Genomic DNA, 16,262 nt, shown 5'->3' with positions numbered 1-16,262 from the left:
AAATGAAAGCAGACCTGATTAAATACAAATGGTCCCATGAGAGAGCTTGCAAATAAGATATGATACCGTTTTCTTCAAGTTCTGGTATTTATTTCCCCTTTAGCAGCTGACAATTTTAATGAGTAGAAAAATATTTGAATAATCTAAAACGGAAAGCCTGATGAATTTGCATAAATAAAAGGGTAAAATAAAATAGCATTTGAATTTATAAATCCACCCTGGCTGCATTAAAATATTTCAGAAGATGCGTCACTCTCCAGTCAAAACTAATGTTTACTTTTGGTTGCAAATAAGAGCTAAATGCAGATTCCACTGGTGAAATTTCTCAGCCCAGTTCCAGTGTTTTTTATAGCTCAACTTTTTTGTTCACATCCATGGAACTGGATTGTTTTCTTGTCATGGTAGCAAACAGTGCATCCATCATTCCCAAAACTTCTAGCAATTCCTCTTGATAATCAATCTCTTTCTCTACAAGATTTTGAAGTTTTAGAAACTGCTTATCAATAATTGAGGATTGTCCAATCACAGGCATATATATCTGGAAAGAAAGATACAAGTTAACAGCATTTATGTAGTTCACGAGGATAAGAATTCCCAACTGCCTTTTCTAGAACAATTTTAAGAAAGATATAAATAAGAAAATAATATGGTAGCCAGAGTCTTTCATTATAGAAATGGATGGAGCAAGTGATGTTTTTTCTATCTGTAATCCCTTGCTTTCTTGCCACTTCACTAACTGAAAATAGCTGACAAGCACCAATGTCAATTTGAGAGACAGGGTAACAAAGAGATACAAAATTATCCATGAGCTGCCTTGAGCCACCACCACATCTTGGATCCTAAAAGGTCAAAATGCCCTAAAATTCAGGGGTGTCAAATTCAAGGTTGTGGGTCGTATCTGGCCCACGGATTGCTTAGATCTGAAACCTCCTTATATGCAAGCATTCAATTTCCCATTGAATATAGCTACCTCTATGCTTATTTGTGGATTGTATTCCTTCATGAGCAACAAAATGCATGCAGTTTTGAAATATCTGGGTAAATGTCAACTTTATTCATGTTATTTGATATATGAACGTACCTATAATGAGTTCTGCAACATTTATCAGTACAGGAGCATATCTTGCATCAGTCACATTTCTGCAAATGTAATTAATAGCCAGATGTTAAACTTCCTATCATACCCATTTTTTTCACTTTTAATGACCTACTGAAAAAAGAAAGGAAACTCGGCTCTTCCTTATCAGGAAAAAATTTCCAAATTACATGGGTAGGAGCTTTTTTTCCACCTGCCCCTGGAACCAACCTCCCTCAAAATTATAGCCTGGGATCAAGATGCTAACCATGAAGGTGGTTTAAGTATTACCATGTTTCCCCTAAAATAAGACCTCCCTGGATAATAAGCCCAATCAGGCTTTTGAGCACGAGCTAAAATAAGCACTCCCCCGAAAATAAGCCCTCCCTGAAAATATTGCAACACAACAGCAGCCATGAGACCACCCTCGCTGCCTCCTGCACCTCAAAAATAATACGATCTCCCTGAAAGTTAGGCTATTTCGGGGGTTTGGAGAAACAGGGTAATACTTCATGCAGAATAGTGCTTAGCTGATTTATAATAATTGTTTATAGTTAGGGTTAGGGTTTATAGTTATGGTAATTGTTTATTATTACTATTATATCCAAGGCCACTTGGAATTCTGTATTTAACATGGTTTTAAATCAAACTGTAGTGCGTATTGTATTAAGTTCTTTCACATTCTGATATTTCTCCATCCCCTTTGATGCAATAAAACTCATCCAAACTTTAAAAAAAAGAATGTGAAAACTCCGTCATTCTAAAATTAGGATATCCCATGCAATTTATTCCAATTTGGATTACTATGTAGTTGCCTCTGACAACTAACCTGGCAATTACCTTATTAAGAAAGAAGGAGGACACTGAGCTGCTTTTCATCCCGCCCAGCAAGTGCATTTTTCAGGGTTCCTCTGCGGTTTAATTCTTGCATGACAGCAACTGTAACTTCAGGCGGATTCTTTTTTGCAGGGCCCTAGAATTAGAAAGTATTCAACCGCACATTTTTACAATAAAATGTTCTCAGGCATTTCAACAACTCAAATTATTATTAAATTTATTCTAATACATAAAGAAAAATGAGTTAATTCGGACTGTAACAGTTTACATTTAAAAGCTATTCACAGAGCAGCTTGTTGCAATCTTGTCTAATTGCTGTGCCAAGGACACATCTGTTAAGAGCCTTGATTGCAAGGAGCTGTTCAAGGATCATTAATGAAACTTTTTTTTTTCCAAACCAACATAATTTAATTTAGTTATTTCTAGGTCAAGGTAATTTATATGTTGCTTTCTCATATGAATGAATTAATTTTAAAAATGGCTCATTCCATGTTCACATTTAATGATGAAAAACAGGTAACTACATATAAAAATCTTTTACTTTCACTTTTCCTTAAAAAAAATACTTATGCTAGTATAAGAACCTGAAGTGGGGAGATTCCAGGTCAGTGGCACAGTATATATGATTTTCACACAAATGGCACTGCACACCAAGGCAATTAGACACAAGAACATTTTTCCCCAATGCCACCACTCTGCTAAACAAATAATTCTCTCACCACTGTCAAATCATTCACCAAGGCTGCATTAGTATTACTATTAGTCTTCTCATCATTCCTATCACCCCTCTTCCCACTTATTACTGCAGGACTGTAACTTTGTTGGTTGTATCCTTACAATTTATATTTATATTGTTTGTTCTTATTTGTAACCTATGACTATCATTAAGTGTTGTATCTTATGATTCTTGATTAATGTATATTGTCTTTTATGTACACTGAGAGCATATGCACCAAAGACAAATGTCTTGTGTGTACACTTGGCCAATAAAGAATTCTACTCTACTCTATGGTACTTAATTCAAAATCTGGCTTCTCCATGAAGGAAAGGCACCAATATGAAATCCTACAGAGCACTTGCCAACCTGAGTGGGGAAACCACTTAACTGCCTGGCTCCAACCAAATCTAATCTGGCCCACAGGGCCTCCAGTAAGTCTCAGTACTTTCCTCAAACAACTCTGACATTATTGTGTGATTTGCCTTCAAGCACAGCTCTCTTTTAGCTTTGTTCTCAGGAAGAAAACACATGAGGTGAGAACCATGCCCACCTTTCACCACTTTGTCTCCTCCTGCAAACAAAAGCTTTCCGTGCAGTGAAAGATAGAAAAAGATACTCTCTACCAATGCTCGTAGTCCATGTAAGAGATGGAAAGCAATGGCCCTCACTTCCTTTCATTGGCAGAAGAGATACTGTCTATAAAGGTCCCTAAGGGGGGGGGGGGGGGGCTGGGGGGAGGATACTTAACCTGTTATCTTTCCATTTGCTAGAGCAGTGGAGAACTCAATCAAGTCCCCAGGCCGACTCAGTTCCCCACCCACAATTTGGATTAAAGGTTGCTTTGTCTGAAGATGGAAATTTTCAGGAAATATTAATGGCAGAGGGAAGAGCTTTTATTTTCCTTTGGAGAATATAAATCAAATGTGAAAACCTGAAATGCGTTTAGCAGCATATTTTACCAATCTAAAACCACTTTGCTACTTTAGGAATTAAAAGTGTAAAACAGTTATAAGAGAATAAGGTCGCCACGATGTAAAAAAGATGTTGAGACTAGAAATAGTGCAGAGAAGAGCAACAAAGATGATAAGGGGACTGGAGGTTAAAACATATGAACGGTTGCAGGAATTAGGAATGGCTAGTCTAGTGAAGAAGTGCTCCAATATCTTCTTTGTTGCCACAAAGAGGGAATCAAACTATTCTCCAAAGCACTTGAAGGTAGGATAAGAAGCAATGGGTGGAAACTAATCAAGGAGAGAAACAACTTAGAACTAAGGAGAAATTTCCTGACAGAACAATTAATCAGTGGAACAACTTGCCTCCAAAAGTTGTGAATGCTCCAACACTGGAAGTTTTTGAGAAAATGTTGGATAACCATTTGGCTGAAGTGGTGTAGGGTTTCCTGCCCAGGCAGTGGGTTGGACTAGAAGACCTCCAAAGTCCCTTCCAACTCTGTTATTCTATTCTATTCTATTCTATATTGTTTGTGAACTTTGGGACTACCTATCTGTTCTGTAAACCTGAAATACTGCAATTTACAATGTGATCAGAACTTTATAAAATTCTATTAAAATAAAAGATTCTAGCAATACTCAAAACAATGTCCTGTCATTGTTTTCCTAATCCTTCATATCTCTTCATATAAAATCTACAGAGGATTTCCTCATTACCCTTTAACATTACATCTGGTATTCCCCATTATTAACAACAGTACCAATGTTATTGCATATATAGCAGAAGGCTTATATTTATGAAAATATTGACCAGATCCACTGCAGTGTATTTAAAAGCAGATGGTAACATTATCTTACTTGAAGTACTGCATCCAGAGCCTTGGAAACCTGGAAAGTTCGCAGGAACTTGTCATATTTCTTCAAATAGTTCTTCACAGGCTTGCTGACAAATAAATCATCCTAATGACAGGAAAAGAGTCAGAGACTGGTCAGCAACATAAGTGGTAAAAAAAATTCCTGTTTTAGCTTCATTTTCTTCTTGTCTTAATTAATTAATCTCCTCTGGCAAATGGAATCTATAGCAGATATAGATTGTTCTTGCAAGGTTGTTTACTCAATGTACTGCTTCATACTCGCATCATGGAAAAAAGAGGGTACTGATTTCTGGTTTCTCACCTGACTAGGTAATTTTAGGCAATGATCTTAAACAATATCACTGCAATCCAGAATAGCGTCTGGACTATTTCTCCAAACTCCCTGCACAGACCATACAAAAAAGTGGAAATATTTTTCTGTATCTCAGCAATGACAGAGATCATCTGAGGAAACCAAGAGAAAAAGGATCTTCAGTGACCATAAGTAAACTTTGAAAATTCCTGGTGTGAGTCCCATCACAAGTGTTTCAATATTTCAAATAATCATGCTTTTGTGTCATTCTATATTTTAATTCTTCACTCATTTAAACAGTACAAGACCAGGCAAGATAATTATTACATAAATAAAATAGATCCTTTTACATGTTAAAAAAGATCCAATTAACTCAGTGAGACATGGACTCAGTAGACAACAGACTGTTCTAAGGCCTTCCAAACTTTGTTCACTTTGCTTTGAACCAATATGGTTACAACTTGATTACTTCTATCCCCATTTGCCACCTGTCCACATCTGTATTTTAAATGCATAATATTTTAATGCTTAACATTTTAAATGTTTAGTGTCCAGCATCTTTGCTTATTTTTGTTTTTAATTGGCTACCCCATATCAGCTTTTTCAACCTGGTGCCCTTTGCATTAAGAGTTAATATCCAGTAAAATGTAGCCTAATTTTACCCTTTACTTCTTCATGCTATTCACTAAAAAAAAATAGGGCTTTCTCTGAGCACCTTTTTCTGCATACCTGCTTTGGTAGGTAATTTTTTCCTTTCACAAAGGTTCGGTAGGCAGGCCTTCTCCGATGCAAAACCTTTTTTACTCCTTCAGGCTTCCTATGTTTAACATTCAATATGCCATTTGTCATGCCTACAACCAAAGCTTCATCCTCAGGCTATAAACGAAAACAAAGTTGGTTTAATCAATATATTAAGTTCAATGATATTAATTTTATGAAAATAGTGCCTCACAGAGAAATGAACTCCTAATATTAAACATGAACAGGTGTTCTGCAATGTCAAACTGATTTTAATCAAATAAAACTATATTAAATTACCTTATGCTTATGGTATGCCCAATCAGGTTTTTTAGGCCAACGGTTCTATCCACATATTAAGTATTCCATTGTGTTCAAGGCATATACCTCAGTAAATCTCTTTTTATTTCCTTGTTCAGTTATTCATGCCATACTTAAATTGAAGACAATTTAAGGTAGCTAATTTCTTAAACTATCTCAAAAATGCAATGAATCCTTATCTTTGGCCCTAAAGTTTAATTAATAAACAATAAGGCAACCCTCCCAATACAGCTCTTTTCTAAAATATTCATGTCTTTCTGTATCTGTGCTGCAACAAACTAATGTAGTTAAATACTTTACATTTATGTTATCTTCCCTGATATCCTCCGATTATGCTAGACTACATTACCAATATTCCAGCAGCTAGGATATTGATTATATTATCCAGAAATCAAGAGTTATAGTCCAATACATTCGGAGGCATCAGGTTGAGCAAGATTAGTAGGGGTCAAGGTATCAGTGGAATCCCGATTGTAGATTTTGTGTTGAAATGACTGGGGAGTTCAGTATTTTTAATTGGTGTCTTTTATTGTTATCCTATATGCATGTTTTTGCTTCTACTTCCTTTATTAGCCAGCCAGGTATATTATTTATATGGGCAGCTATGTAAATTTGAAGAATATAGTTGAAAAGCATGGCACATGCATAACTGCCTTCTTTAACGAGATCTATTTTTATCAACGTCTTTGTATCTTATATTCAAAAATTTAAGACTGATAAGCATTTTTACTGACAAAATCTGAAGGTCTACAAAATAAAAGAATAGTAGAGTTCACAGCATTAGGTTAAACCAAAAGCAAGTCAAAACATTTTTGGCCTAGAACAATACACAGATACAAATGACTATTTTCTGTATACCCACCAGATTATACTACTTACTGCTAATGCAAGACTGAGAATTGATGCTTCATAGTTAAAACTGTGCACTACTTTGTAGGAAGTTGTACTGTAAATCTTCACATGCCTAAAAGAAGAAAATGTCCATACCTAGTCAGCCCTCTGCTGTAATTTTGTTAATACAGGTAGTCCTCAACTTACAACCATTTGTTTAGTGAACATTCAAAGTTACATGGCATTGATAAAAGTGACTTATGTCTGTTTTTCACATTCACAGCCATTGGAGCTTCCCTGTGGCACATGATCAAAATTTGGCTGCTTGGCAACTGGCATGTATTCATCGCAGTTGCTGTGTCCTGGGGTCATGTGATCACCATTTCTCAACTGCTGACAACCAAAGTCAATGGGGAAGCCAGATTCACTTAACAACCATATTACCAACTTTGCATTGATTCACTTAACAACTGTGGCAAGAAAGGTTGTAAAATGGGGCAAAACTCACTTAATCGTTGTTTAGCAACAGAAATTTTGGGCTCAATTGTAGTTGTAAGTCGAGGACCACCTGTTTTAATTAAATAAAGTACACAATGTAGCTGATAGCATTGTTGTGGTCCGCCGGCGGCCGGGGCTGCCAGCAGAGTCGGACAGTGACGAGGTTGGGAACATGGGCCAATCCCGGAGTCTGGGGAAGACTCAGACGAGGGCTCTGAGTCGGAGGCAGAGAGGGGGCCAAGGCCATCTGGTAGTGATGTGCTGTCTCTGGAGCCTCCAGAGTTGGATATTAGCGAGGCAGAGGAACAGTGGGAGCCTGTTCCCAGTGCGCGCATGTGCAGAGCTGCCAGAAGGCAAGAACAGTTAAGATAAAAGGGATGACTTGGGAGTAAGGCTTGGAGGTGATTGGCCCCTCCCATAGGACATAAAGGAGGAGCAAAAGCACGTGAGCCTTTGCAAAACGCAACTTTGTTCGTTCTGGTTGGTTTAAATTCTGAAGCTTCATTTTGACTCTTTGCTCCGTGTGGCCTTGCAAGCTAATTGCCAATTAGGTCTTTGGCAGCGTTTCAAGGAAGATAAAGGTGGGTGCTTATCAGCCTTATCCCGAAGGACTGGAAGAATATTGCCAGACTCTTTACAAATTCTATTTGTGACTCATTACAGGCTGTGAATGAACATAATTCACAGCCTTTGAAATAAAAAGAGGGTTTGGGGGACAAAACGTGTGCTTTTCATTGTATCATGAAGCCTAGGTCAGAACAAGCTATCATTTGATATCCTTATCTGAGGGGTTACTTTTCCTACTGCTTGAGCAGGCAAGACCAACTTTTTTTCTTTGAAAGATTGACTATACCTGAAATAACAAGCCCTAAAGTTCCCACTCTTCCCAGCCAAACACTGAAGAATATTCTCAGGCTTTTTACACATCATGCCATGACAACATCAGCCCATCAGGAATTAGGATAAAAAATAATTTCAAAAATTACCTCAAATTGTAAAAGAGATCCCTGTATTACTGATTTATGCAATTGCCAGACAAAGATCTCTGTATATGGCTGTAAACTTTATGTACCCTTTCCTGAGAATGGTTTTTTTTGTTTATAATATAATAAAATGGTCACATTTCCTCTCAGCTAATGGAAAGACAGCAATCTATTGATGGCACCAAAACCACATCATTAGACCTCTCTAGCCCTGATTCTGAGATTCAGTAAGCTTGCAAGTTTCACCTTTGTCTTCAGAAAATGGAAGAAATGCACTTGCAATATTTTGGGAATGTTACTAAGGTTGACGCAGTCTTCCATCCTTCTGAGGTGGGTAAAATGAAGAGCCAAATTGTTGGGGACAATATGCTGACTTTGTAAACCACTTAGAGAGGGCTATAAATCACTGTAAAGCAGTATATAAAAGTGCTATTGCTATGCATGTCATTTTCATTTTTTTAATTGAATAGTTTATAGTTTAGTTTAGTTTATAGTTTATTTGGATTTATAGGCCGCCCTTTTCCCTGAGGGGACTCAGGGCGGCTTACAATCATTAGGGAGGGGGTGCAATTCAAAACAAACAATATGTGAACAAAATAAATAACGTAATAAAAACACAACTTGCATTCAACATTCAACACTCGGGTGGGGCAAATTAGAGACTTATCCCCAGGCCTGTTGGGATAGCCAGGTCTTAAGGGCTACGGAAGGCCTGGACGGTGGTGAGGGTGCGTATCTCAACGGGGAGATCGTTCCACAGGGTTGGAGCTGCAACAGAAAAGGCTCTCCTCCGTGTAGTCGCCAGTTGGCATTGACTGGCAGATGGGATTCGGAGGAGGCCCAGTCTGTGCGATCTTATCGGTCGGAGGGAGATAATCGGCAGAAGGCGGTCTCTCAAGTACTCAGATCCACTACCATGAAGGGCTTTAAAGGTGGTCAACAGGACCCTGAAGCGCACCCGGAGATCAACAGGTAGCCAGTGCAGCTCGCGGAGGATGGGTGTTATGTGGGCGAACCGTGGTGCGCCCACTATCACTCGCGCGGCCGCATTCTGAACTAACTGCAGCCGCCGGATGCACTTCAAGGGCAGCCCCATGTAGCACATTGCAGTATTCCAGCCTAGAGATCACAAGGGCTCGAGTGACTGTTGTGAGAACCTCCCGATTCAGGTAGGGTTGTAACTGGCGGACCAGGCGAACCTGGGCAAATGCCCCCCTGGTCACAGCCGACAGATGATGGTCGAGAGTCAGCTGTGGATCCAGGAGGACTCCTAAGTTACGAACCCTATCTGAGGGGTATAAAATTTGACCCCCCAGCCTGATAGATGGAACATTAGCCAAATTGTTGGGAGGGAAACACAACAGCCACTCGGTCTTGTCCGGGTTGAGTACCAGTTTGTTAGCGCTCATCCAGTTCTTAACGGCCTCGAGACCCTGGCTCATCACGTCCACCGCTTCATTGAGTCGGCACGGGACGGACAGATACAATTGCTATCGTCCGCGTATTGATGGTATTTTATCCCGTGCCTCCGAATGATCTCGCCCAGCGGTTTCATGTATATGTTAAATATGTATTCATTGCACAGAACTATTAGAAGCTTTATAGAAAATGCTGAAAAATACAAACCGATCTAGGGAGCCTGAGAGCAGCCTTTGACCAGAACTACTCAAACACAAACAGGTTACAGTTTTATGGTGATTTCTCAAGGACACTAATAGCTGGCCTCCTTTAAGGATATCCCAGATTTTAATGTAGCGACCACCTGCAAAGTTTTAAAAAATAATATTTTATACATACATTTTTGGAAGGCAATTTCTATAGTTTACTTCTTTTCTCAGTCTATTAATCACCCCCTTTTTCTTACTAACAAGATAGTTTGTAATGGATTCAGCACTTTCACTTGGAGTGGGGCAAAATAAACTAGACTATAACCTAGAAAAGGCTTGCAAATCCCAACTTGCATTAAGCAACTGCAGGTCACTAATCACAGCTTACAGGACTTGAATATCCTGTCCCAGCCCATGCTTGTGCAAGAAAGAAAGAAAGAGAGAGAGGAGAGAGAGGGGGAGAGAAAGAGAAAAGAGAAAAGAGAGAGGAGGGAGAGAAAGAGGGAAAGACTGAGAGAGAAAGAGAGAAAAGAGGAGAGAGGAGAGAAAGAGAGAAAGAGAAGAAAGAAAGAAAGAAAGAAGAAAGAAAGAAGAAAGAAAGAGGGAGGGAGAATGAATGAATGAATGAATTTGCATATGGAAATAAAACCAGGATGTTTTGCTTAAAATAAAGATGGCAAAGAGATGGGAAAAAAACTTCTGATTGAAAGAAATACCTGCTGTCACAAGAAGACCTTCAGAAGGAAACAGATTAACACTCTCAACTGGCTGCCCATGTTCTATCCTCATAATGCTTTTGTCTGTCGAGTATCGTATACTTTCACTGTATGGTCGTAGGAACCTAGAATGTATCCAAGAAGAAAAGATTTAGTGCTTCACAACAGAATAGAATAGAATTCTTTATTGGCCAAGTGTGATTGGACACACAAGGAATTTGTCTTTGGTACATATGCTCTCTGTGTACATAAAAAGACAAGGTACATTCGTCAAGAATCATAAGGTACAGCACTTAATGATAGTCATAGAGTACAAGTAAGCAATCAAATCATACTAGGAAACAATCAATATAAATCGTAAGGATACAAGCACAAATATACAGTCATACAGTGGTAAGTGGAAGGAGATGGGTGATAGGAACAATGAGAAGATTAATAGTAATAGTAATGCAGACTTAGTAAATAATTTGACAGTGTTGAGGGAATTATTTGAAGGAACACATGAAGGAACAGCACAGTTCTTTTCTTCACAATCTAACACAATCTAACTTTGTTAATGCTTTAAAACAAAGGAGTTGGCTTTTTATGTAGCAGCTTGTCCCCACTTGTCTTGATCACGGTTGATGTAGTTTAGGTGCCTGTTTCTAACTGCCCAATTTGGAAAACTGAGAAACCGAATTCAAGTAGTCCTTGACTTACAACAATTCAGCCCAAAATTTCTGTTGCTAAACAAGGCAGTAGTTAATTGAGTTACTCTTCATTTTGATGCTTTGCCAGTTGTTAAGTGAATCACTGCAGTTGTTAAGTGAATCATGTAGTCATTAAGGGAATCTGGCTTCCCTCATTGACTTTGCTTGTTGGAAGCTAGCTTGGAAGATTACAAATGGCGATCACATGATCCTGGGACAATACAACCATCACAAATAATCCAAGTTGCCAAGCACCTAAATTTTGATCAGGTGACCATTGGGATGCTGCAACAGTAGTGTGAAAACCACTCATTAGTTACTTTTTTCAGTGCTGTTATAACCAGTCACTAAACGAATGGTTGTAAATCAAGAACTACCTGTATTGGCTGCCTTACAATGTCTAATGTCTTACATATGTAATGTCTTATCATCTGTAAGAATAAAACAAACTCAACAATAACCAAATTTTTAACATAAAGTATTTTATAATCTGAGGTCAAATGTGCCATCTAAGGATTTCATCTTCTGATTCCAAAATGTCTGCAGAATTTTTGAATTACCAACCTACCATTATAATTAAGTAATTCTTACCAAAATCAGGAAAATCAATATATTTGAACATAAATAACTAAGAAATTTATAATTAGGAAAATATTCTAATGGTAGAGAAATGAAAACATAATTCAGAAAGTCATTTTGTCACCAGTAAATGTAATGTTAAATACAAACCTGTTACAAAAAGATCTGCATTCAGTTTACTAGTACAGCCACATCTTACATAATCTGCATGCTCTTTGTAGCATGCTATTTCAGATGAGGTTGAAACATCCCAGACCCGTGTTGTGTAATCATCTGCTGCAGACATTATTCGGTACTTATCCGACAGAAATCCTACAACGTGTACTGCTCTATAAATCACAACAATAAACAATAAATATAAAGCTATCTCAATTTTTGTTAGAGTCAATACATACCCTTCAAAGCATAAAACACTGTGTATTCTACTATTTCAGAGTACTGTGATTAGCACGGTTTTCTGAATTACTTGAAGATTATCTGAGATACTTAAAGTCTGAATCTGTAATCATCTCTATCATTTAAAAAAATTAACACAAAATTTGAGAACAATATATTAAAGATCTAAAAATAATAAGGGAAAGCTGTCCACTTAATTCACATAGTGAATACAAATAAAATGGCTGGGTTCACTCATCAAGGCAAAAATAATGATCCAGTTATTCTGGGTTAAGCATGATGTACTAAACAGGATATTATGCAGCTTATAGGCCAATCAGAGCTAGTTTGGATTTGAGCATCCTATATGATCTGCACATAAACAACTAAACCAATTAAACTTTAATTAGCAAATTAAATATATTCAACAATTCATATTTTAAAATTCTGTACTATTCATAAAAAGTGACAAACTCTAACCACATTTTAAAAACATACAATTATGAAAACACTGCTTGGATCAATAGTCAAACATTTCCCGGTTGTTAATATTTTCAGTAGCATTAAAACCAAAATTAATAATCAGGTTTTGTCACAAATAAACGAAGTCTGATCTGATGCAGCAAAAGTGAACAATTACGTGCAAATGTATGCCAAAGGACTACACTTTACACCACAATTATACACAAAGCATTTTTAAATCAATGCACTGTGACAAATGACATTACTAGAGATACAACAATTGATAAAACAATGACAACTTATTGCTTGTAATATTATATCTGCAACATAATTAAAGCATATGTTAATTAGCTGAGAAAACAGATGCTTCTAATTGTTTTCTCACATCTGAAATTGCAATTACTCCAAAGTACAATTGTAGATTGAAACAATTAGGCAATGAATCAAGTACAGTCATGTTCCCATACTTACTTGGAGTGGCCTTCAAATTGCCTTAATGGTGCTCTCCCACCAATGTCAAAGATCCGAATACTGCCCTCTTCACTGCCAGCAACAAGCAACTGCCCATCCTCTCGATAGGTAGCACAATAAGCTACATCTTTGAAGCGAGAAAATGTTTTGATTGGCTCTTGTGAATATCGCCCATATATGTGAATCTAAAACAACATATAATGCATGTTGAAAATAGTCCCAGGGAAGGAAAGATATGCAGTGAGGCATGGGATGGCAACCATGCTTCTAATAAAGCTGCTTGAAAGATTAAGTTCTGAAAATGGTGATTACAACTTTCTAACAACTACTGTGAAGCAGCCAAGAAGAACCAGGGATGGGAAGGTTTCCTATGTCTTCGGAGGACTCGTCAATCAATGGAAAATGTTCAATGAAAAATAAAGATAAAAAGAGACGAAATCAGGATGAGCTGGGAGCTGGTGTATAAACCTGTGTATCGAGGAGGGAAGAATTTAACAACTAGTAGGCAGTTCTCTGTGGCAACCTAGAGGCTACAAAAGAAAATTCTTTGCTCTTGCTGCTAAAGTAAGTGAAAGGAGCAATCTAAGTGAAAATATGCACCAAAGGAAAAATTAAATGATTATAAAATCCTTTTCCATACAACAGAACACATTTATTCTACTGCAGTAAATAAAAATAGGATGGTACAGCAAATGAATTTGCAGAAATTCACTATAATATAAAGTAGAATTAGAAAAAATGTAGATATTTTAAAGCAAAAATTTAACTTAAAATCTTACCCTTGATGAGGCTGTCACAGCATAATTATATGGAGGAACTGGAGAAAAGTGTATATTATTCACTGCACCAAATTCCTTTATCTGGATAGGAGTCTGAACAAAGGTGGCACAATGTTAAACATTACTATCCTTTTTAAGACAACGTTATTAGAAAACTATTTACAAAAGACTGAAAGAGAAATGTGCTAAAATAAGCTCTCCCCAAAAATAAGGCCTCCCTGAAAATATTGCAACACAGCAGCAGACATGAGGTGACCACACTCGCCACCTCCTGCACCTCAAAAATAATAAGACTTCCCTGAAAATAAGGCCAAGTGCTTATTTGGGGGGTCAAAAGAAAATAAGACCCTGTCTTATTTTCAGGGAAACACAGTATTTTGCATGATTGCTGTAGTTTTGTAAAATGTAGGTTAAATTATCATAACTTCAACCATCTCACCCAGACTACTCTGTAATGCCATCAACTTATGGGATGTTTGAATGGAATCTGATCCAGTGACTCTAAAGGTAGCTAAATTGAGGATTCATTAAATCAAGGTTCACTCATGAATGAGAGAGTGCAGAAATGATCTACAAATTTTGCATTTTTTTCTTTTTTACTTAAAAAAATCAAATCAGGTAATATTTACAAAGAATTGACTACATCAGTTTCCATTCCTATAATTAATTACAGTATGTGTTATTACCTTATAATTCTTCCAATACAAAGTATCCTTTGTAATTTTTTCTCCAAGCTTTGGAAATGTCTGAACTATTACAGGCTTGTAATTCGCCATTGTTTCTTAAATGAAATTTCTCCAGGAGCAGAAAGCAATCTTCCACCTATAAACTTCATAAGGAGAGAATTTTCTAGATGCAACCTTTTAAAATAAAAGCAAACAGGTTGTTTAAAATAGCAAAACAAGTAAGGGTACGATTCTCTCATCTTCTTTTATTTAAAATATGAATGCGCAAAATAAATCTTTGAATTCAAATAACTGTTGAAGACTAGCCAATTTCATTCATTTTGAAATGGGAGATGATAACATTCTACAATAATCTACAATATTTGTTACACCATCTAAATAAGTATTCTATTTCTAAAGAGATTGAAAAAGAGATTTATCTGAAATGAGATAGGATTTCCTGCTTGAACAGGGGAAGATTTATATTTTTCCTTGAAGTCAATAGTTACAAGCTCTGAAGAGAGACATGAGCAAATGTTCCAATGTCAACTATCACACACCTAGTAAATTGCAAATGATAATTTATAGCTGATATATTCAAACTTCACCATACAGGTTTTATGCTCAATATCGGCCACCCGCTTTTCCATTTTGAAAGAAATCAGATTCATAACAAATAAAACGAGGCACTTTTTTCTGGTTGCAATGACTTTTAGAATTCATTGTTAGCAGGAATGCCAGTGGACAACTGCCCCAAGGAACTTTATTCAGAAGCAACATTGCCCAATAATCAATGATTGCAAACTTGGAAGAGCGCTGTTTTCAGAATTCATTTGAAGGCTTTCCAGGACAACCTGCACGACAATGCAGGCAAACGAAGAAGCGTTAATCTAATCCAGAGGTCTTCAAATTTGGCAACTTTAAGACTTGTGGACTTCAACTCCCAGAATTCTCCAGCCAGCTGGCTGGAAAATTCTGGGAGTTGAAGTCCACAAGTCTTAAAGTTGCTAAATTAGGGGACCCCTAATTTACTACTCCTGCGGCATTTTCTGCAAAGGAGACGGCAAGATGGGGAAAGTAGCGGCTGTTCCGGGTCTGCCTTCCTTGCCACTAAAACGCTAAAGTCTACCTAATAAGAGAGAAGAAGAGGGATTGGGGCTAAAAATGCAAGGCTGAAGGCCTTCCGCATCTCTGGAAGTCCCGTCCCCGTCCGTCCTCCCCTACAATCAGCCCGCGGTTACCTGGACCTCCGGTTCTTCACGCTCACGCTGCCTGTAAGGGAGCAGCCATCGCAGCCCAGTGAACTACGTCATCACATCGCGCCTCCTCTCTAACCTCTGCGCCGGCCTGACAGCGGGCGAGTGCTTTCCTCATTGGGAACCGCTCTCGCGCTCTTTTCCGCTCCCCCCCAATTCTTCTGCCAGAATGGGGCAGAATAAGCCGGAGGGGAACCGCTTTCCTGTCCTCGCCCTTTTTTTTTGTAGGCGGTTGTGTTGCTCTATTCCCCCCCCCCATTCTTAGCTCATATACAAGGGAAGGGGGGAGGAGAGGTAGAAGAATTGGTGGTGCAGACTAAACAGAGCATCTTCCTTGTCTGGGGCTGAGCTTTTCCTGAGCTGCAAACCTCCAGGACACCACGAGAGGGCAGCAAGGAAACAGCTACGTCTAGTACCCGCCGCCACGTATTGCCCCCTCGTGGCCTTCTGGAGGCTTGCAGCCCAGATGGCGGGTAACCGTGGACCCCGTTCCCGAGTCTGCTGGTGTGCTTCGGCGGAAGTGACGTCATGGAACGGAATCATAA

General features: G+C 38.1%; 1 protein-coding gene across 1 annotated transcript; it reads right to left on the bottom strand.

Moving 5' to 3' along the window:
• Positions 1 to 507: 507 nt before the first annotated feature.
• On the bottom strand, positions 508 to 15,927 carry UTP15 (UTP15 small subunit processome component). Its single transcript, XM_032214404.1, is given in 15 exon segments — positions 508 to 538; positions 830 to 831; positions 1,082 to 1,140; positions 1,916 to 2,048; positions 4,439 to 4,540; positions 5,477 to 5,623; positions 6,686 to 6,770; positions 9,745 to 9,880; positions 10,442 to 10,528; positions 10,531 to 10,566; positions 11,860 to 12,038; positions 13,018 to 13,202; positions 13,797 to 13,889; positions 14,483 to 14,656; positions 15,703 to 15,927. Coding segments are annotated over 11 exon segments (1,269 nt in total). The 5' UTR covers positions 14,573 to 14,656; positions 15,703 to 15,927; the 3' UTR covers positions 508 to 538; positions 830 to 831; positions 1,082 to 1,140; positions 1,916 to 1,919.
• Between the last annotated feature and the right edge of the window lie 335 nt (positions 15,928 to 16,262).

The sequence above is a fragment of the Thamnophis elegans genome, chromosome 3 (genome assembly GCF_009769535.1).
Source record: "Thamnophis elegans isolate rThaEle1 chromosome 3, rThaEle1.pri, whole genome shotgun sequence".
Taxonomy (NCBI): domain Eukaryota; kingdom Metazoa; phylum Chordata; class Lepidosauria; order Squamata; family Colubridae; genus Thamnophis; species Thamnophis elegans.
Note: the sequence above shows the minus strand (reverse complement) of the source record. Positions and strands in the feature narration are given on the sequence as shown.